Genomic DNA, 23,155 nt, shown 5'->3' on the forward strand with positions numbered 1-23,155 from the left:
TCCAAATAGGAAAAGGAGTATGTCAAGGCTGTATATTGTCACCCTGCTTATTTAACTTCTACGCAGAGTACATCATGAGAAATGCTGGGCTGGAAGCATGAGGAAGCACAAGCTGGAATCAAGATTGCCGGGAGAAATATCAATAACCTCAGATAGATACGCAGATGACACCACCCTTATGGCAGAAAGTGCAGAAGAACTAAAGAGCCTCTTGATGAACGTGAAAGAGGAGAGTGGAAGAGTTGGCCTAAAACTCAACATTCAGAAAACTAAAATCAAGGCATCTGGTCCCATCACTTTATGGGAAGTAGATGGAGAAACAGTGTAAACAGTGGCTGACTATTTTTCTGGGCTCCAAAATCACTGCAGATGGTGATTGCAGCCATGAAATTAAAAGACGCTTACTCCTTGGAAGGAAAGTTATGACCAACCTAGACAGCATATTCAAAAACAGAGACATTACTTTGCCAACAAAGGACCGTCTAGTCAAGGCTATGGTTTTTCCAGTGGTCATGTATGGATGTGAGAGTTGGACTGTGAAGAAAGCTGAGCGCTGAAGAATTGATGTCTTTGAACTGTGGTGTTGGAGAAGACTCTTGAGAGTCCCTTGGACTGCAAGGAGATCCAACCGTCCATCCTAAGGGAGATCAGTCCTGGGTGTTCATTGGAAGCACTGATCCTGAAGCTGAAACTCCAATACTTTGGCCACCTGATGCGAAGAGCTGACTCATTGGAAAAGACCCTGATGCTGGGAAAGATTGAGGGCAGGAGGAGAAGGGGACGACAGATGATGAGATGGTTGGATGGCATCACTGACTTGATGGACATGAGTCTGAGTGAACTCCGGAAGTTGGTGATGGACAGGGGGCCTGGCGTGCTGGGATTCATGGAGTCGCAAAGAGTTGGACACGACTGAGCGACTGAACTGAACTGACCTCTGGTAAAATGTTATAGTGAAAGTGAAAGTTGCTCAGTCATGTCTGACACTTTGCAACCCCATGGACTATACAGCCCATGGAATTCTCCAGGGCGGAACACTGGAGTGTGTAGCCTTTCCCTTCTCCAGGGAATCTTCCCAACCCAGGTCTCCCACATTGCAGGCAGATTCTTTACCAACTGAGCAACAAGGGAAGCCAAAAATGTTACAAAGCTGCCTCAAATCCTTTCAGAACAGTTTAAAAAATTTAATCATTGTAGCTCTAGAATACCCTAAGCTATTGTTTAGGTGTAAAAAATAAACTGAGAAGTTAATCCAAATCAGTAAAATAAAAACTAAGGATATGAGAATTATACAAACAGCTTTAAGAAACAACAGTTTTGAATGTCAAAAACTTGAACATCTTTAGCAAATGCTGAAGTAAACATTGATCAAATTGTTTGGTTCTAAGTTGTGTCTGACTCTTTGTGACCCCATGAGCTGCAGCATGCCAAGCTTTCCTGTCCTTCACCATCTCCCAGAATTTGCTCAAGCTCATGTCCTTATGTCAGTGATGCCATCCAACCATCTCATCCTCTGTCGTCCCCTTCTCCTCCTGCCTTCAGTCTTTCCCAGCAGCGGGGTCTTTTCCAGTGAGTTGGCTTTTCACATCATGTGGCCGAAGTATTGGAGGTTCAGCTTCAGTATGAATACTCAGGGTTGTTTTCCTTTAGGATTGATTAGTTTGATCTCTTTACTGTCCAAAGGACTTTCCAACACCTTTCAACACAAGTTGAAAGCATCAGTTCTCGTTGAAATCTCACATCCGTCCATGACCGCTGGGAACACCATAACTTTGACGATACTCACCTTTGTTGGCAAAGGTATCTCTGCTTTTTAATATGCGTTCTAGGTTTGTCATAATTTTTCTTCCAAGGGGCAGCCCTCTTCTGTTTTCATGGCTGCAGTCACCAAAGTGAAAAAGTAAAAGAAGGCTATATTCTGTGCTGGTTATGTACACCTTCATCAGGATTCTAGTTAAGCTAAGGTCTGTAAGCAGTTACTTCAGTTGTCTTTTGGCTTCTGTGCCCTGTTAAGTAAACTTGATATAATGAGAAAAAGGTAAGGTAGAGGCCTGTATTAAGCAGTTTATTCACATGGTTTTCATCCTCTCCGCCAAATCATAACCACTATATGTCATTTTGAACACTCTATCAGAGCTCATCAAATATTAATAGGTAATAAAATCCTGTCAATCATTTATTTTTGTATATTTTAAAGTCATGGTAATAATATCTTTTCCCCACAGTTACTCTATTATGTCTAATGGTTTTTGTGTTTTCTTCCTCTGCTATAATGTGTTTTGCTTACTATTTGTAGAGTATAAGATAATGTATTTTATATATTGCCTCCGGTGTTCATCAGACTTGGCATGAACTTGGAGTTCGTGGACACAGATAGGAGATAGTGAGTTTAGTAACTCACATCATCACTGATACTTGTAAATAGATATATGAACTCTATAATCATCTTGGTATGCTTAAGACTTATCCAGTCATTACTGGAATAAAACCATGACTCACACTTGTGGTGTGTTTGTAGAAATCTTGGTAGAGTCCAGAGGTAGGGAATGAAAATGTTGAGAAGTAGGTCATACGAGGGTGATGGAGCTAAAGTTTATTTCACTACTTCCCATCTGTAAGTAGGACAAGGTCCCCACATTCCAGTTTTATTGAAGTAATTAACATGTAGCATTGTGTTTGTTTAAAGCGTACAACGTAATGATTTGATACATGAATATATTGTGAGATGCTTACCACAGTAAATTCAGTTGACACTCAGCACCTCATATAAATTCTTTTTACTTTTTATGACAACTTTTAAGATTTATTCTTAGCAACAGTCAAATATACAAGACAGTATTGCCAAGTATAGTCCCTGTGCTGTACTTTATACCCCAGAACTCACGATTGGGAGTTGTACCTTTCAGCCCTTTAACCCATTTCTGCCACTCCATCCCCACACCTGGCTCTAACCTCCTGCCTCTGGCCACCACTGGTCTGTTCTCTGTTTCTGCATTAGTTGTTTGTTTGTTTGTTTGTTTGTTTTCAGATTTCAGATAGCAGTGAGATTGCACAGTACTCATTTTTTCTTTCTAACTTAATTTCACTTAGCATCATGGCCTCCAGTTTCATCAGTGTTGTTGTGAGTGGCAGTGTTTCCATCTTTTGTTTTATGACAATAAAATTCCATTGGTACCAAAAATTTCCAAAATTTCATTTTTTGGTACCAAATTCAAAAAAATCATTGCCAGGAGTGATGTCAAGGAACTTATTCCTGGTTTCTTCTAGAGTTTTATGTTTTCAGGTCTTGCATTCAAGTATTTAATCCATCTGGAATAGATTTTTGGATGTAGTGTAAGGTATTGGTCCAGTTGGATTCTTTTGTATGTGGCTGCTCAGTTTTCCCTGCACCGTTTATTGAAGAGACTATCTTTTCCATTGTTCCGTTACCCTTCATAATTTGCTTATGAGTTCTAGCAGTTCTTTGGTGGAGTCTTAGGGTTTTCTGTATATAATATCTAGAGAAGGCGATGGCACCCCACTCCAGTACTCTTGCCTGGAAAATCCCATGGATGGAGGAGCCTGGTAGGCTGCAGTCTATGGGGTCGCGAAGAGTCAGACACAACTGAGCGACTTCACTTTCACTTTTCACTTTCATGCATTGGAGAAGGAAATGGCAACCCACTCCAGTGTTCTTGCCTGGAGAATCCCAGGGACAGGGGAGCCTGGTGGGCTGCCGTCTGTGGGGTCGCACGGAGTCGGACACGACTGACGTGACTTAGCAGCAGCAGTAGCAGTAGCAGGAAGTTACTAGTTTCTTCTGGGTTGTCCAGTTTTTTGGCATGTAGTTGTTCTTAGTAATCTTTGTGATTCTTTGTATTTCTATGGTTTCAGTTGTAATGTCTCCTCTTTTGTAACTTAATTCTATTTTTGGTAAGTTTAAAGAGTTTCCTATTTTCAAAAGTAGCTCTTTGTTTTGCTAATCTTTTCTATTGCCTTTTTATTTTTCATTTATTTCCTCTCTTATTTTCTTCCGTCTACTAACTTTGGGCTTTATTCTTTTTCTAACTACTTGAGGTGTGTGTGTGTGTGTTAGTTGCTCAGTCGTGTCCGACTCTTTGAGACCTCATGGACTATAGCCCACCAGGCTCCTCTGTCCATGGAATTCTCTAGGCAGGAATACTGGAATGGGTTCCATTCTCTTCTCCAGGGGATCTTCCCAACTCAGGGATTGAACCCTGGTCTCCTAAATTGTAGGCAGTTTCTTTACCATCTGAGCTACCAGGGAAGTGGCTCAGCTGGTAAAGAATCCACCTGCAGTACAGGAGACCTGGGTTCGATCCCTGGGTTGGGAAGATCCCCTGGCGAAGGGAACGGCTACCCACTCCAGTATTCTGACCTGGAGAATTCCACGACTGGTATTCCATGGGGTCTCAGAGTGGGGCAGGACTGAGCGACTTGAGGTATAGAGTTACACTGTATTGGAGTTCTGCTGTTGTTAACATAGTTGTTTCTATGAACTTTTTCTTAGTACTGCTTTTGCTGCATCCCGGAAGAGTGGTATACAATATATCCATTTTTGTCTCAAAATGTTTTTTGATTTCCCTTGGAAAAGGTTTTTAAAAATGCATTTTGTTTCTGACTTTGCTGGACTTCCTTGCTGCGCGTGGGCCTTTTCTGGTTGTGGTGAGCAGGCCTCCTTGTGGCGGCTTCCCCCGTGGCGCACTGGCTGCGGTGCCTGCGCTTCGGTAGTTGTGGCGCGTAGGTTCCGTGACCTTGCACCCTGTGGGGTCTGCAGGGCCGGGATCCAACCTGTGTCGCCTGCGTTGGCGGGCACCGCCTGGTAGGGCCCTTGGTTTCTCTCTCAGTTTTTTCTGTGACCTGTTGCTCAGTCAGTGGTATGTTAAGTGAGTTTTCCACTTTTTTCCTTGTAATTGATTTCTCATTTCATATTTTCATGCTCAGATAAAAATGCTTGATATGACCTCAGTCTTTTTAATTTATTAATACTTGAACTGCAGCTTAACATATGATCTGTCCTGTAGACTGATCCATGTGTACTTGAGAAGAATATGTATTCTGTTACTGTTGTATGAAGTGTTCTGTAAAGTGTTCTGAGAATGTCTGTGGAGTCCATCGGATCGAAAGGGTCATTAAGCCCAGTGTTTCCTGGTTGATTTTCTACCTAGATGATCTATCTATATTTGAATGTGGGTTATTGAAGTCTCCTGCTATTATTGAATTGCTGTTTCTCCTTCAGGTCTGTAATATTAGCTTTATATATGTTAGGTGCTTCCATGTTTGGTGCATAAATATTTACAAGTCTTGTGTCCTCTTGCTGGAGTGACTCCTTTTAACGACCTTCTTTGTCTCTTTTTACAGTCTTACCTGTTTTGTTTGATGTAAACACACCTATCTCTGCTTTCTTTTGTTTTTTATTTGAACAGAATACCTTTTTCTCTTCTCACTTTCCACCTGTATCCTTAAAGCTGAAGTGCTGAAGTGCTCTTGTTCATATATAGCTGGGTCTTGTGGTTTCTGTTTTATTCAGCTACTCTACGTCTGTTGACAGGAATGTTTAGTTCATTTACATTTAAAGTAATTATAGGCATGAACTTAGTATTACCATTTTGTTCTTTTCTGGTTGTTTTATAACTCTTGTTTCTTCTGTTTCTCTTCCTTTGTGATTTATTTTTTTTTAGTGCTGTGGTATAGATTCATTGTATCTCTCTTGTTGTATATCCATTGTAGGGTTTTGTTTTTGGTTTGTGGTTATGATGAGGCTTATGTAAGACATCTTACATTTATCACAGTCTGTTTTAAGCAGGTGGCAACTTTATTTTTTTTTTTTTTTTCTTTTTCTTTTTTTCTTTTCTCTTTTCACGGCGACCGCTCGGCGTGCCCTCACCAGCGCCGCCGACGGCCCCACCCGCAGCGCCACTCACTCCACACCGCCCTGCCCCGCCACCGCGCCACGCAGCCCCCCGCGCAGGCGCACAGGTGGCAACTTTAGACTGAATGCATCCTAAAGCTTAATATTTTTATTCTCCCCATTTTATATTTTTGATGTCATAATTTACATATTTTTTACCTTGCATAATGTTTTAGAAATGATAGTTCTGGTTCTTTTTATTAATTTTGTCTTCTAATATTTATACTAGATTTATATGTATTTGTAAGTATAAATTATTGGTTTATCCACCATCATTAATTGTGTATTTACCTTTATCAGTGATAATTACACATTAATATGCTTTTCTGTTAGTACCTATCATTCTTTTGTTTCAGCTTTAACGACTCCCTGTAACTTCTTTTTGTCTGTTCTAGTGATGATGAATTTCTGCAACTTTTGCTTGTCTGGAAAATTCTTTGTCTCTTCCACTTCTGAAGGATAGGCTTGCTGGTAGAATAGTTTTTTTTAACGGTTTTTTGTTTTTTTTCTTTTAGCACCTAAAATACACCTTCCCACTCGATTCTCCAACATTTCTATAAGGGGTGGAGGATTGCTTTATATGTAACAAGTTGCTTTTTAAAGATAATTTTGGGGGTTTGCCCCTTGTGTGTGTGTCTGTGTGTCTTTCAGGTTCGGCAGTTTACCTGTAATGCATCTCAGTGGGTCTTTTTATATTAATTTATTTGCCACTCTCTGGGTTTCCTGTCTGGACATCTGTCTCTCTCACCAAGGTTGCAGATGTTTCAGCCAGTATTCTTCAGCTAAGCTTTCTGCCTTTGACTCTCTGTCTTCTGGCGCCATATGACGTACACACTGGTCTGCTAGATTTTGTCTCTTGTTCATTACTCTGTCTTCACTTTTGTTTCTTTATTTTTTTCTCCTTCTGTCAGATTCCACTGCGCTGTCTTTGAGTTTGCTGATCCCTTCTTTCACATGAGCTTGTCTTTTGCTGAACCCTTCTGTTGAATTTTTTGTAATTGTGTTCTTTCAGCTTTGTGATTTCTGTTTGGTACTTTCATTTTCTGTACTTTGGTACTTTCATTTCATTTCTAAAATCCTCACTCTTCTCCGGTATTGCCCTCCTGATGTCAGTCAGCGTCTTGATGACTTTCATTTTGAATTCATTATCAGGTAAATCACTTATCTCCATCTTGTGAAGGTCTGTTTTCGGGTTTTATTTTCTTCTTTTCTTGGGGCCACGTTTCTTCATTTTCCTGGACACTCTGTTGGTTTCTTCTGTGTGTTAAATGCCGCCTCTTCCAGGTGTGATGTGCTGGCCACGTGCAGGGGTTGAACATTATCTTCAGCCTGGTCCACGTTCTTGGTGGGCTCTCAAACCCAGTGATCGCCCACAGCCCATTCTTTGTTGCTGAGGGTGTGCCAAAGCCTATCATTGCTCGGAGAGGAGGCTCTCAGGCAGCACCGTGCAGTCACCTGGATGCAGGCCGACTGGAAGTCAGACGCTCAGGCAGCGTCTCTGAGCTACGCAAGTAGACTCCTTTCACAGAAAAGCGAGGAGCTGGGTATCTCTGTCTGTTCCCTATGCACTGAGGCGTTGCGGTGATAGCTAGGAAAGAATTAGTCGATTGCTTTCATGTTCCGGGACCCATGACCTGGAGCCCAGCTGGCCACCACAGCGAGGCAATCAAAAAGTGTGTCCCCTGGGAGACACTAGGGGACTTGGAACAGGCAAGAGGAAAGTGGAGATGGTGCCCACTGGCCTCGTTTCTGAGCAGTCTCTTAGTCTATCTGTGTGTGCTAAATTAGAAGCTTAACTCTCAGGTAGCAGCTTTTAAAGTATGCAAATAGACCTCTCCTCGGAAAGACTTGGGAGAGGGGCATGCCTGACTGCTGCCTGTGCCCTGAGCAGGTTCAGAAGCGTTCTTTGTTTGCTGCAGTGAATAGGCTCTTCTTTTTGATGAAAACTATGGATTAAAACACATTCTTTGGTGGCTAGGTTGTTGTTTTTAATGAGAGAAACCATTCAACCCAATGGCTTTCCAAATAATTTAAACACACACACAGACTTTAAAATAGTGTTTAAGAGTTCGAGAGGTTAACTAATGTGAATATAAGGTGGGAACGTGAGCACTGGCCGAGAGTCCAAGTGAGACTTTGCCAGAGTTTCCTGGATTTGAAGGGAGTGTTAAAACGTAGCATACTGCTTTTCAAGGTATTATCAGATGAGTTCCTGTATTTAAAGTGCTTAGAAGTATGCCTGGCATAAGAATTGCCCATTGTTTTAAAATATTCAGCTGTAAATCTTCAGAGTCAGTATTTCTAAACCTTGAGCCATCAGTATCACTGTTAGCCTTGAACGTTCCTGGACCTGCCCCAAACTTGGTGAATCTGAAATTCTGCAAGGAGAGGTCAGCAGCCTGTGTTCTAACAAGCCCCCACAGAGATTCTGATGCACAGTAAAGCTTGCTTTCCTATTAACAGCCAGCATAAAAGCTGAGACAGTAAAGACGGTGCAGCTATTCTCTGGGAGATAGCAGTATTGTGACGTAAAAGCGAAAAACCCAACAAAACAGATAAGTAATTTACTTGTGTGGAAATACAAAATCCACTAGAATTTTCATCTTTTTTTTTTTTAACATCTTCCATATGTGATAGGTCCTTGAGAAATATTTGGTCATACTATTGGATAAGACAAACAGTTTTTAGAGAACTGAGCTGACATTGTTTATTTAAAATCCTTTTATTCAGCAGCCATTGTCCAGTGTGTCAGGCACAGCTGTGGTCAAAGAACTCTTAGCATGGTAGGAAAGTCCAGCTGTGGGCAGATAAATTATAAGCAGTATTTTTAAGCATTAAAATTGAAATAATGAGCTTTGTGCTCTAAGTGCTTGGACCAAGGAACGCCCAGCAGCCTCGTCTCAGAAGGTCATGTTTGAGCTGAGTCTCAGGCAGTGCCACACAGCAGGGGTTGGGAGAGGGCATTTCACATAGTTTGTTGATGTTAAGCCATAACTGTTGCTTTGATTTTTGTGTGAGACCCACTAGTAAAATCCTTTTCCTTTACTATAGAAAATATCAAATCTCTTTTTGTGTTACAGCTTTTTATGTAGCTTTCGTTAGTCATTTTCTCCCCGTCGTATAAACTGGATGGATAGTAGAATGTAGTTTGAAAGCAGCTCACGTACTTCGGGGATCATGGACTGTCAGTGGCATCATAGGAAAAGTGGCTGTTTGTTTTAGAAATGCCCAATGCCTAGCGACCCTGTCGATATTTCAGAAGATTAACTTAGCTTATTTCAGGGGCTCCCAAACTTTTGTTTTTATTTCCCTTAACACTTCAGTAATTTTTTCATGGTGTTCGCAAGGCAAGAGAAATACCTCACAGATTTATTTATTAGGTTTGGTCTAAACAACTTGAGTCTGAGTGAACTCCTGGAGATGGTGATGGACAGGGAGGCCTGGCGTGCTGCGATTCATGGGGTCGCAAAGAGTCGGACACTACTGAGCGACTGATCTGAACTGAACTGAAACAACTTAGTATTTATGTTCTAAAAACTGAGCTGTCACTTGAAAAAGTTACACACATACATAGGAAGAAAATAAATTCTTACTTCCTTCCCAAATAACCATGATTACTTACGTGTGTGCCTGTGCGGCTTTATAGAGCTCTTCAAACTCTGGGCTCAGACGGAACACCACCAGCGTCTTCTCCAGCTCCGTACCTACTTCTCTGCAGTACTGGACTTTTTGCACAGCAGCTGCTGAACAACTCTGCTTTGCAAATATATGTCACTGTAAAAAGTGTGTGCTCTAAGACTGGAATTCTGAGTCATCTTGGACTAGTTCACACAGCGTTGTACATATATTAAGTATCACTGTGCTCCCCTCACACTGAAGACATCCCATGGGGCCCCTGGATGTTTGCCGACTGCTGGACACAGTCTGGGAATCATGAGTTACTTGATACATTCACAGGTAGGGGGTTTGGTGATACATCTCTCTCAACTTTCTCTTTCCAGGTCGCAAAGTTAAGTCAGTAGTATATCTTTGTCTTTTAGCCTTCCGAATACTTCGTCCACATTGGCGTAAGTGATTGCTATTTTAGAGCCTGAGAGTACGAGCCTTTCCCCCTGCTCCAGATGGCAGGCTCTTGTGTTCTTCCTTCATATTTCGTGTGTGTTTCCTGAAGGGCCTGAGGCTGCTCCACCTGTGCTTTTACCTTGAGCCTCCCATTGCCTCTGGAACCTGGCCTTAAACTGCTCCTCGGTGGCATGCGTTTGTGCATGAAGCTGTCCAGAGAAGAGTCTTAGAGGGACTTTTAAGTGAGTCAGTAATCACTTCCTGGAAGCTATATTTGATCAATATGGGCTTCCCTGTGGCGCTAATGGTAAAGGATCCACCTGCCAATGCAGGAGCTGTAAGAGAAGCAGGTCTGATCCCTGAGTCGGGAAGAACCCCTGGAGGAGGGCATGGCCACCCACTCCAGTATTCTTGCCTGGAGAATCCCATGGACAGAGGAGCCTGGCAGGCTACAGTCTGTGGGGCTGCAAAGAATTGGACACGACCAAAGCAATTTATCACGCACGCATGCACATAGAAATGTGAGGGAGGTGGGGCATTTATATTACTCCAAAAGTTAGGCCTGAAAAACCATGTGACTGTGACGTTTATATATTCATAAAAGTATTCATTCAGAAAACGTGTGTTGATGAGTTGCTCTGTGTGGTGTATGGCACTGGCCCTTGGTGGGCTGACGTTTTACATGCCCTCTCTGTGAGGAGCACATCTGTGATGCAGCGGACCTTTTAAATTTGGTGTGAGATGCAAATTTTACTTTGGTGGAGGTGAACACAAGGTTCTGTGAGTCCAGAAAGGAGGAGCATGGAACCTCAGAGCAAGGGTATAGAGAAGAGGTGCCCGAGTTAGCCACGGAGCAGTAGGAAGGGTCCTTCAGATCGAGGGCAGAGAAGTGAGAAAGTTGGATCATAGCATGTTTAAGGAACTTCGAGTAGCAGACCGAAGCTTAGAATGCAAGGAAACGATAGATGAGGCTGGAGAGAGAACAGGGTTTCCTAGGCTTCGAGAGTTTAAATTTAGCCTGCAGGTTTTGAAAAGCCATTGAGGGATTTTAAAGTGGTCGTGACATCAGTTTTGTACTTGGAAAGGTAGATGTAAATGCAGGGCAAGGAGTATCAGGCCCGGAAGGAAGGCTGTGAAGCTCTGGCAAATCAGTTAGGCAGTGACTACAGCGATGTAGGTGGGAGGCGGTGGGGCTGAAGGAAGGCTGTGGCAGTGCCGTGGGGTGGAGAGAGGAAGGGTAGGATAGAATCGAATCCCCAGGATGCTGTGACGTGACACTGTGAGGAAGAGGAGGAGCGAAGCAGAGCCCTCAGCCCTGGCTTGAAGTACTGCTAGGAGCGTTGCCCACCCCAGGGGGCATGGAAAGGAGGACCAGGCTGCAGAAGTGAGGTTACACGCTTACTTGTGGACACAGGAGAAGGAGATGGTGGCCCCCTCCAGCATCCTCGCCTGGGGAATCCCACAGACAAGAGGAGCCTCGAGGGCTGCAGTCCATGGCGGCACAAGAATCGGACACGAGCTAGTGACTAAACCACCATCACAAGTGGGATTCCCTGGCCTCTCAGACGGCAAAGAACCTGCCTGCTAATGCAGGAGACCCAGGTTCCATCCTGGGACAAATCCCCGGGAGGAGGGCATGGCAACCCACTCCAGTATTCTTGCCTGGAGAATCCCATGGACAGAGGAGCCTGGCGGGCTACAGTCCATGGGTCGCAAAGAGTCGGACACGACTGAGTGACTAACGCTTTACACTTTGTGAACATAGGAAGTTTGAGTATCCTGTCAGCATTCACACGGACGTGTCCAGTAAGCAGTTGAATGTGTGTCTAATGCTCAGAGAAGAGAAAGTAGACTCACGAGTCATCAGCATAGTTAATAAGGTGAAGACATGGGGGAGGAGGGGAAAGGGGACCCTAGGACACCCTGGAGAAGGCCGCGCGCACAGAGCACATAGGCGCAGAGGGACGGAGCGCACATCAGAGACGAGCGGGAGAGCAGAGAGGGGATCCTTTGGAAACATAGTCTCAGCATGATCCTTTGTCTGAATTTTATATTCCATATTTTTACTTTTGTATTGGCCTAGTAATTTTTATTTTCAAAGAAGGAACATGTGATGGGAGTGCATGAATACTGCATATAGATAGCAGCGTTTTAGACTAAATGGGTATTGCAGTTCGCCGTATGTTGATGTGGTAGCTCCACAGTGTATTTTTTAAAAACTTCAAATATAACTCCTAAATATATATATATCTGTTAGAGTTAAGAGAGGAAGACAGGAAGTACATAGTGCATTTTAGAATTGTAAGGCCTCAGAAAGAGTACAGATAAGATTATGTTCTAATGAAAATCAGACATGAAAGTAAATGTTTCTTATTCATATTTGTGACATAAATATTTTTGCTAGTACTCAGTGCATAAGTTTTTATGTAAGTTGTAGACTAGGAGGAAAACAAAATGCATGAACGTATCTTTTTAAAAACTAATAAGGGAAGGAAGAGCGCCTCCCTCCACCCCTTCTGGATAAATAAAAGCAAATTCTGGATATCAACATTTCATTGAACAACTGTCTAGTATCTAAGATTGAGTCTCTAGGACTTAAATAACGGTGGTGGTGGTGGTGGTTTAGTCGCTAAGTCGTGTCTGACTCTTGTGACCCTGTGGACTGTAGCCCGCCAGGCCTCTCTGTCCATGGGATTCTCCAGGAGAGAGAGAATACTGGATTCTGTCATTCCTTTCTCCAGGGGATCTTTCCAACTGGAGATCAAATCCAGGTCTCCTGCATTGAAAGCAGATTCTTTCATCAACTGAGCCACCAGGGAAGCCCTCAAAAGTTCTAATGACGCGTAGTGGACACACATTGAATGGGAACAGACATGTTCCCTAGTCCTTCAGGGTAATACAGCCACTCATTTGTTTTAACCTTTGGGCCTTGGCCTTACGCAGAATAACAGTTAATATTTTAAGGTTGGCAGGAATTATTCAGAAGGTTGACAGTTTTAGTAAAGTTCCCTATAAGGAATAAAGAAGAATAAAGTATGTTTCCAGGAAAAACTGTGACTCTGCTACTGACAACAGTTCGTGCGTATTGAGTGAAGTACAGCGTTTCCTGTTTTTCTTTGCAGAGGCCTGACTCTGGAATTCCCCTGTTTGCCCACGATTTAATTCTTGTCTCTGGCCTGTGCTCTCGGTACAGCACACCAGAGAAGTGGGCTGTTCTTCACATGTCTGACTTGTGCCTGAAAAATATTTCAGTTTTGTATCTTAAAATACTTAGTTATACTCAGAGTCTAGGTTTTTGACTCAGAAAGTAGTAACAGAAGTCTGAAGAACACCTCAGCCCGGGTCTGGATCCCGTCCTTCCTACCTTCTCTGGAGCACTTACAATATTGATAACCCTTCGTTTTTCTTTACCTCCCGTTTCTTTTCGGATCTATCACATCAGAAACTAAGCATAATCAAGTCTGTCTCATCTTGAAGGGAAAAAATCCAGTCTGCTGGTTTCCTCTTCTCCCTTGAGCTACAGCTGTCTCCTCCCGTTAGAGGCCAGACTCTGTCCCATCCTCTGTGTGGGACCTCTCATTTCCCCGCCCCCTCCCCTCACTCCCCTGATGGCTGGCGCCCCCGTCACTGCGGGCACAGGGTCACCAGCGTGCTGAGCAGGTGCCGAGTCCAGGGGACACGCTTCTCTTCACCTGACCTCCCTCCAGCTGTGCAGCGCGTCACCTAACCCCCATCACACTTGAAGAGCCCACATCTGACTTTGCCCCTGACTTCCAGGGTGCTCCTTTTTGGCTTGCTTTAATGGCTTATTTTCCTCATCCAGCCTTATGAGGAGTGCTTTTCTGTGCACTTTTCTTCCTGGGACGTCTCCTTAACTCAGACCACTTTATCCTGGTGACTCTGTTTCTCATCTCTAGTTAGCGCTTCTCAGAATCCTCTATCTGTGTATTCAGTGCCCTTGAACGTGAGGCACGCTGAATATCATTTGCTAGGCCTCACTTAAATGTCTCATAGCTATCGTAGATTTGGTGTGTCTTTTTTTTTTCTTTCCATTTATTTGTTTGGCTCCCCGGGACTTAGTTGTGGCACGTGGGATTGTCCGTCTTCATTGCAGCGTGCGCGATTTTTAACTGTGGCATGGGGACTCTTAGCTGTGGCATGTAGAATCTAGTTCCCTGACCAGGGATGGAACCCAGGCCCCTTGCATTGGAAGTGCGGAGTCTTAGCCACTGGACCGCTGGCTAAGTCCCAAATTCAGTGTGTCTTAAACGGAATCTTTCATCTTCTTCCAGTATGACTCTTCCAGCAAGGCTCTCCCAGTATTGTCTAATCCAGTAAATCATATACCCTGTATTCAGTCTGAAATCTGTTCATCTTTCATAACTTTTACCTTTCCCTAGTTCTCAAATCCAGTTTTTGATTTTAGCTTCAACCTGAACTTTCCATTTCTGCTACTGGTAGTTGAAATTCAGTAATCTCCTTTAGCCAGCATCATTCTAATACCTTTTCCATTGGTGCCCTCCGCCGTGCTTTCCATTGTAGCGATCATGGAGTAGCCTTTTAGAACCATTCTGATCATGTCATTCCCCTGCTTAACAAGCTGGGCTCCTTCTAGCCTTAAAGAAGGGAGGACTGAAACTTCTGCTTTTTTACCCTAAAATCAAGGTTAGACTAGATGTCATGAAGTGAAGTCTAAAGGAAAAGTGTGATGCTCAGCTCCATAAAGTTCAAGTTGAAAAGTAGTCATTATTTTCAGATGATGAATTAGTCACCCAACATAATTACTATGATGCAAGCAGGTTGATGTCATCCTGTCCTTTGAATCAGTTCAGCTGTCTCCTCCTGAACATCCTCTCTCATTCAGCATGCCTGTTGTGTTATTGTTTATGAGTGCATATTACTACAGCTACTTCAGAGGCACAGCGACCTACAAGCACATCCGTTCATTGATCTCTCAGGAAACATTTCAGGGTGAGATAGCTGGTGGCCTCAGTGTACCATGGTGACTCCTCTCTCCCTGCATCTTGCAATAATTCAGCTGTTGGAATAACTCACATAATGTGGATTCATGGGCCCAGTGTAGCTACCTGCTAAGCCCCAGACACACCCTTCTGAAGGAGATGATGTGGATTCAGAACTATTAGAAGTCTTGTGTATTCATGGGGCAAGAATGATATGGAAGTAGATCTTATTCTCTGCAATAGGCCAGCCCATTGCCTGCTTTAGAGGGCCCTCTGGCTGAGCCTGGTGGCACCCTCTGTACTTGGGAGCTGTGGCCCCTTCAGGCTGGTCTGCACAAAGTCCGCAGTCCTACAGATGCCACGAGTCCAGCAACTATAACTGCTGACCGTTGTCTCCATCTGTAGACATCTCCTCTTTTCTGCTTATGTCTGGAGTGTGCCAAGAACCTGGAAGCCTCCTCCTTTACTGTCAGTCAAGGGGCATCCTGGGGAAGAAACCCCAACAGTTTGTCCTGATCAGGTGTCAAGAAAGTTCGTGTCCTGTTCTGGTGCAGATGCATTTGGATGTGCTTGGAGAAACATGGGTTTCTGATAAGACAAGTTTGGTGGAAATGTAGCAGTGTATTGTGGAGGGAAAAGTAGGCACAAAACTAGCATTTGCATTGCCTTTTCCCTTCCTTAGTCCTAGAAGAGATGGCACCGCTTCTCAAGGACCATTTAGGGACTTGTGCTGTAACATCTCAGATGAGAAGAGTGTGAAGGGAACTTTGTTGAATTTGGTGGATAGAAATAGACAAACTCAGAGTCCAGGGGCAGAATTGGAACCGGGTGGAAGCGACTGCGTTGGCGGCACTTGGCCTCCTGCATCGAAGGAGGGCTGCAGGTGGCGGACCTGTGCTCAGGGAGTCTGCGTGGGTCCTTACGTGGCCCTGTGTAAAGGTAGCAGGAGATGGTATGTTTCGCCAAGAAAGAGAAGGTTGAAGGACATAGACAAAGGATCTAGGGCCTTATACTTGGCTTGCTGCCAAGCCTTTTAACCTGAAGTCTTTGTATAGCCCTGGGGACAGGGCCCCAAGGATGGATTGAATCTTAACCCTTTAAAAGGGGGCTTGAAGTAATTAAATTTGGAGAAGTAAAGGAGTGAATAATTTGCTTCTAGGTGGTGGTGGTGGTGTTCAGTCGTGTCTGACTCTCTGCGACCCCGTGGACTGCAGCGTGTCAGGCTTCCCTGTTACTATCTCCTCTGATCACACTCATGTGCATTGAGCTGATGGTGTCATCCAACCATCTTACCTCCTCACCCCCTTCTCCTCCTGCCCTCAGTCTTTCTAGCATCAGCTTCTTTTCCAGTGAGTTGGCTCTGAGGTTGTTATAGATTATAATACCTGTTGTTACAGACTCTATTCAATCAGGTATTTTTGAGAGAAAAAGGGAAATCATGTAATATAAAGTCTCAGATCAGAAACTAACTGCAAACAAAGAACTTCCCCCTAAAATTATAATGGATAAAATAATAACATATCTACCACTGAAAAAAATTTCTGATCTAGGGCTAAGGTCACTAAACCAGAACTTGTGAGCCACCCTTTTTTGTGCTTAAAAGTTAAATGGAACACCGCTATTCTCACTTGCTCCCTCACTGTCTCCAGCTCCTTACCTGCTGTGATAACAGTGGGTCAAAGCTTTGGCAGACTGTGTGGCCTGCAGGCTTAAAATATTTACTCTCTGGCCTACAAGAACACATGTGGATTCCTGGAGAGGAAGAAGTGGAGTTGTTTTGTAATTCAGTGAAACATACAAAGGAAACAAATCACTGATGAAAGTCACACACACACTCTCTCCCTTCCTCCTCATCCCCACCCTCCTTAGACACACAGGCACATTCAGATGTCCCCATAACAGAGGCTCTAGAAATTGCAAACAAAGAACATAAGGAAAAGTATCAAAGAAATAATAGAAGAAACTTTGGTACACTGTAGCAAAATTTGTGTTCAGCTAGAGAGGGATCCGCATATGCCGTACAGAACACTGGAAGGGAGAACCAATGAACCTGGAGATGCTCCAGAGCCACTGTTGAACTCGAGACTTCTTTTGGGATTCTGTGGCAATAAAAGGTAGAGACAGTAAAGTAATACCTATTTTAGGTCTAAAATTAATGTGTGAACACGCCACTTTTGTGGTTTTATAGAAAATCACATCCTAACCCTGGAGAGCTGTCACTTGGATAAGCTTTTAGGGTGTAACATGTGCATAGCAACATTTCAGGGGATGGCGACATGGAACACTACGTTGGGAGGCAGCCTGACCTAGTTCCACTAGTTTGCAGCTTGCCTTGGTTTTGATCGGGTAGCACTTTCAGGAGAAATATTCTGTTGAAAGGGAAGAAGATGGGGCTACACAGAGTTGGCATTGGGACACAAGGCAGCTGTGCCCGTGGCCTCTTCAATCGATCACAGAATCTAAGGCATCATGGAAAACTTGGGTCTAATTTAAAATAACCTTCATCTCTCGAAAAATCTTGGATGGTTCAGTTGAACACAGCAGCATGGTGAGGAAGTGTCCCTAGTGTGGTGGAGCAAGGGCTGCCGCGACCTGCAGCTGCAGTCCTGGGGGCTGCTGGGACACGGGTGTCAGAAGCGACGGGGAGGCGGTTTGTAACTTAGAGCCAGAAGAAACCGGAAATCAGTGACTGGACTAGAACCCAGCCTCCCCTGTACCACTAGCCGACAGATTCACTCCAGCAGGAAAGGGCAGTTGGCTATGATCTAAGTAATAACCATCAGAATAGCATCAGTGTTTAATGATGAGACACAGAATTCAGTACTTATGTCATACTGTCTTCTTTGTTATGAACGATGGTTACAGATGATACTTTTACATATCTTTTTTTTTAAGAATAAAACTTAAATGGTTATTATACAAATACATGGATGGCCGAAGTTAGATCAAATAATCTATTTTAAATTCTAAATATTATTTTGCTTTACCAATTTTTTTTTTTTTTGGTGCATATATTTCTCTGGGGGAGTTCATCGTAGGAGATGGTTGTGGCGATACCAAGATTTAGGTATTTTCCTGTCCTGGGCAAAAACATTTTTCATAGAGAGTCATTTGTGCATAATGTATAAATCTACCAGAATAAGTTTTTGTTAAGACCATTTTCTGAACATTATCCCTTATATTTTAGAAGAGGCGCCGGCGGATTGACCGAAGTATGATTGGAGAGCCCACAAACTTCGTGCACACAGCTCATGTGGGGTCAGGTGACCTGTTCAGTGGGATGAACTCTGTAAGTACCAGGGTGGAGCAGGTGGGTGGGGCCTGGGGCGCGGTCAGATGTGCCTGTCTGGCAAGTGCGCTGTGCCCAGTGAACTGCAGACATTTAGTACACACACTTAATGTGAGTGTGAAGAGAAGAAATGAATAGTGGAAAAATCTCTTATTTAGTTTCCGAAGCCATGTGTTTTTTTTTCTGTTTGTACTAAACTCTTTGTAGCTACATTTCTTCTGAGTAACCGCTTTAAAATTTTTAAAGGATTTGAGTTCAGAAAGGAAGTTACTATCGCATGGATTCTCATGCCGCCATTCCCCCCATCCCTCCCACCCCACCCAGCAACTTTGAGGTCAGCTTTTTAGTAATATTTAATCTCCTTTTTGTTCTCTTAAGTTCAGTTGGGTTGCCTTTGCAAATGTATTTGTCCCCTTTACTTTATAAAATATTAGCCTTTATCTGATGCTAGAATGCTTGCAATTTATTACTGTAACATAAGTTCTCATGCACTTAGCAGAGGATTAAAATTTGCACATATTTGCTCTTTGTTATAGAGGTTTCGGTGAACTTCAGAAGAGACTTTAGATGTACTCAGTTGAACTCTTACTCCCTAATTTGCATCTAAGAGAAACAGAGAGTAGTGTGCCAGAAACCAGTAGAGGGGGTTTTTACCCGGGCTGTGCCTCATCCTTGCCCTGAAGCAAATGACCGTGTGTCCAGAGTCGCTTTCCCCCCAGATCACAAGTGCGCACGTGTGTCTGAATGTTCCCTCAAGTGTTTAGAACCAGAGAGTCAGTAAGGCTTTCATAACACAGATACGCTGCATTGTGTGCTGACTGGACTCTGTTCACAAAAAAACCTAACAGGAGAACAGACTTGTGAAATAGGTGAATGGGTGTCCTGGATACAGCAAACAAGTTTGTCACTGCAGTTACTGGGTAGGCTAAGGGATGACATTCGTAGCTTCCTGGAAAGGAAACAGCTTGTTTGTTTTAAGTCTGTAGGAAAAGTACACTGAACGGCTTTTGTGGAAACGTAAGAGCCGTCAGGTTGCTGTTAAAATACAATTCAGTAGCTTTGTTTCCTGGATCAGTGCGGAATGATGAGACCAAATGGACTGCTGACTGTTGTTAATATTAAGGTCATTGTGACAAAGATAAATAGAATGAATGGTTTCAAATTTATTATAGCTGATGAATTTTAATTTATTTCTCATCAACACGTCTTCTTCCCTACTTGTGTTCATAAAAATTTAACTATGTAGGCAAAAAAGAGCTTCCCTTGTAGCTCAGTTGGTAAAGAATCCACCTGCAACAAGGATACCCAAGTTCGATCCCTGAGTCAGGAATATTCCCCTGGAGAAGGAAATGGTAACCCACTCCAGTATTCTTGCCTGGGACATCTAATGGACAGAGGAGCCTAGTGGGCTCCAATCCGTGGGGTCGCAAGAGTCGGAAGAGCCCAAGAAGAGGAAATCTGTCCTGTCCCTGCTTCCACGTTTTCCCCTTCTACTTGCCATGAAACGATGGGACTGGATGCCATGATCTCACTTTTTTTATATTGAGTTTTAGCCAGCTTTTTCACTCTTCTCCTTCACGCGCACCAAGAGGCTCTTTAGTTCCTCTCCACTTTCTGCCATTAGAGTGGTATCATCCACTTACCTGAGGTTGTTGCTATTTTTCCTGGTAATCTTGACTCCAGCTTGTAACTCATTCAGCCCAATGTTTCACAGGAGTGATGAGGGTTACTTACTGGAAATCCAAATTCTTGTTTGAAATTAAAGAATTGACTTTTGGAAGAAAAACAGATTTGTCTTTCTTATAATCTGCATGGCATTATGAATGTACCATGTAAAAATATATAAAGATGTTGTTGTAAATAGGCCTAGGATACCTATAAATTCTAGGATAACATGTTGTGTTAGGTAGGAAATTATTTGGCACCATGGTAAAATCCAACTTTCTGCCACAAAACTTGGTGTTGCCAAAAAGGAGCAGAAAGTGAACTGATAGGCTGTGGGCCATAGCCTCCTCAGGCGGAGCAGGTTTGCTTAAACAGACCTGTGGCTTTTAGTTTCTTTTTTAGGGTACTCTTACCTAAACTGGTTGTTTAGTCATGTGAATATAGATATTGCAGTAACTCATGTGGTGTCACTGGAGTTAGTTCCACAGAAGTGAATTTTTCAGTAAATGAGTGAAAACTTACCCACTTAAGACCCAATCACATGTTCTCGCCTTAAACATATTGGACCCAAATACGCTTTCACTTAGAATGTATTTAAACCTGCCTCACTCTGAATCTGTTAGGCCATCACCTCCTCTTCCTCCTGCTCCGAGCAATCTAGCGTGATTCTGAGTTTCCAAAATGCTTCTGATTGATACAAATGAAGACAGGATATACTAAGAGCACTTGAGAGTTTGCAGATAACCTTGTGCCTTTGTTTTGGTAAAGTAAGAAAATACCCCACTGGGACTTGCCTGGTGGTCCAGTGGTTAAGACTCCACTCTGCCAGTGCCAGGGTCATGGGTTTCATCCCTGCTCCGGGAATTACGATTCCACATGCCACACAGCACAGCCGGAATAAAAAGGAAGATGCCCCAGCATTTTTATATCTCCCTAGAAAGTAGCCGTGTAAGATGGTTAGGAGGGATGATCATCTGTAATCACTCTACAAGTAGGAAACCTGATGTTCACGGAAGATGAATAGTGTGTCCAGAGTTACGGTGTTAATGAATAAACCGGGATTGCAGTTGAAGTCTTTGGATTCTATTTTTGGAGTATAGTTGATTTACAGTATTGTGTTAGTTTCAGGTGTAGAACGAGGTGATTCAGTTATACATACATTCTTTTTTACATTCTTTCCTCATATAGATTATCGTGGAATGTTGAGTGGACTTCCCTGTGCTATACAGTCGGTCCTTGTTGGTTATCTGTCTTAAATAGACTAGTGTATGCGATCTATCTGTTCCTCCTGTGTTTCCCCTTTAGGAACCATTAGTTTGTTTTTGATATCTGTGAATCTTTCTGTTTTATAAATAAGTTCATTTTTTTAATTAGAGTCCACACGAGTGATAATATTTGTCTCTGATTGACTTCACTAAGTATGATAATCTCTAGGTCCGTTCATTGTACTGTGAATGGCACTATTATTCACATTATTTTATTGGAATATAATTGATTAACATTGTACTAGTTTCAGGCATAAGCAGAATGAGTAAGGTATCCACACATCTTCTCTTTTTTAGATCCTTCTCCCATATAGGCCGTTATCGGTCCTTGTTTGTAATAGTTCTCTATTTTACATAGTCCCAACCTCCCCGTGTGTCCTTCTCACCCCTTTCCCCTGGGTAACCACAGTGTTATCTTCCACACCTGTGACTCTCTGTTTTGTACATAAGTTCATTTGTACCATTTTTTTTAAAGATTCTGCATATAAGAGATATCATGTACTTGTCTTTCTTATTTTGCTTAGTATGGCAATCTCTGAGTCCATCCATGTTTCTGCACATGGCATTTTTATTCTGTGAAATGGCTGAGTAATAAAAATCCATTGTATATATCTACCACGTACTCGTTATCCACTCCTCTGTCGGTGGACATTCAGGTCGCTTCCCTGTCTTGGCTGTTGTAAATACTGCTGCTGTGAACAGAGGGGTGCATGTATCCTTTGTATTAGTTTTCTTGGGATATATGCCCAGCCAGGAGTGGGATTGCTGGGTCATATAGCAGTTCTCTTAGTTTTTAAGGAACCTGCAAGCTGTTCTCTGTAGTGACTGTGCCACTTTACATTCCCATGAACAGTAGGAGGGCTCCCTTTAGCCCCACTCCCGTCCCAGCATTTATTGTTTGAAGACTTTCTCTAATGATGGCCATTCTGACCCTTGTGAAGTGATACCTCATTGTAGTTTTGATTTGCATTTCTCTGATAATTAGCAGTGTTGAGCACCTTTAAATGTGCTTTTTGGCCATCTGTGTGTCTTCTTTGGAAAAATGTCTTTATATCTTCTGCCCACTTTTTGATTTTTTTTTTTTTGACATACAACTGCATGAGCTGTTTGTATATTTTGGAAATTAATCCCTTGTTGGTTGCCACATTTGCAAATATTTTCTCCCATTCTGTGGGTTGTCTTTTCATTTTGTTTATGGTTTCCTTTGCTGTGTAGAAGTTTTTGAGTTTAATTAGTTAGCTGCCATTCAGTTTTTTTCTTTAGAAGGTGGAGTCAAAAAGATCTTGCTGCAATTTACGTCAGTGTTCTATCTTTTCTTCTAAGACTTTTATAGTGTTTGGCCTCATTACGTTTAAGCCTTTGACCCATTTCCAGTTTATTTTTGTGAAGGGTGTTAGGGAGCATTCTGCTTCTACTAAGCGCTTCAGTCGTGTCCGACTCTGTGTGACCCCATAGACAGCAGCCCACCAGGCTCCCCGTCCCTGGGATTTTCCAGGCAAGAACCCTGGAGTGGGTTGCCGTTTCCGTCTCCAATGTATGAAAGTGAAAAGTGAAAGTGAAGTCGCTTAGTCGTGTCCGACTCTTCACGACCCCATGGACTGCAGCCCACCAGGCTCCTCTGTCCATGGGATTTTCCAGGCAAGAGTACTGGAGTGGGGTGCCATTGCCTTCTCTGAGGGAATGTTCTAATTTCATTCTTTTATATAGCTGTTCAGTTTTCCCAGCACCACTGAAAAGAGACTGTCTTTTCTCCAGTGTATACTTTTGCCTCCTTTTGTGATGGATTAGGTGGCCATAGATGGGTGAATTTATTTCTGGCTTTTTATCCTGTTCCACTGATCTGTGTTTCTGTGCCAGTACCATACTATTTTGATTACTGTTGCTATATAGTATAGTCTGAAGTCAGGGAGCCTGTTTCTTCCAGCTTTGATTTTCTTTCTCAGGATTGGTTTGGCTATTTTGGGTCTTTCCTGTATCCATATAAATTTAATAACTTTGTTCT

The 23,155-nt window shown here is 42.9% G+C and overlaps 1 protein-coding gene across 2 annotated transcripts in view; it reads left to right on the forward strand.

The window, feature by feature from the left end:
• The window catches only part of CDC42SE2 (CDC42 small effector 2), a 97,029-nt gene that overhangs the window by 67,097 nt on the left and 6,777 nt on the right, over positions 1 to 23,155 (forward strand). For both annotated transcript variants that reach the window (XM_010852427.1, XM_010852428.1), the window contains exon 4: positions 18,122 to 18,223. In XM_010852427.1, the coding sequence (XP_010850729.1) occupies positions 18,122 to 18,223 (102 nt within the window). The remainder of the gene's footprint in view (positions 1 to 18,121; positions 18,224 to 23,155) is intronic.

Source organism: Bison bison, unplaced genomic scaffold (genome assembly GCF_000754665.1).
Source record: "Bison bison bison isolate TAMUID 2011002044 unplaced genomic scaffold, Bison_UMD1.0 scf7180017864311, whole genome shotgun sequence".
Classification (NCBI taxonomy): Eukaryota; Metazoa; Chordata; class Mammalia; order Artiodactyla; family Bovidae; genus Bison; species Bison bison.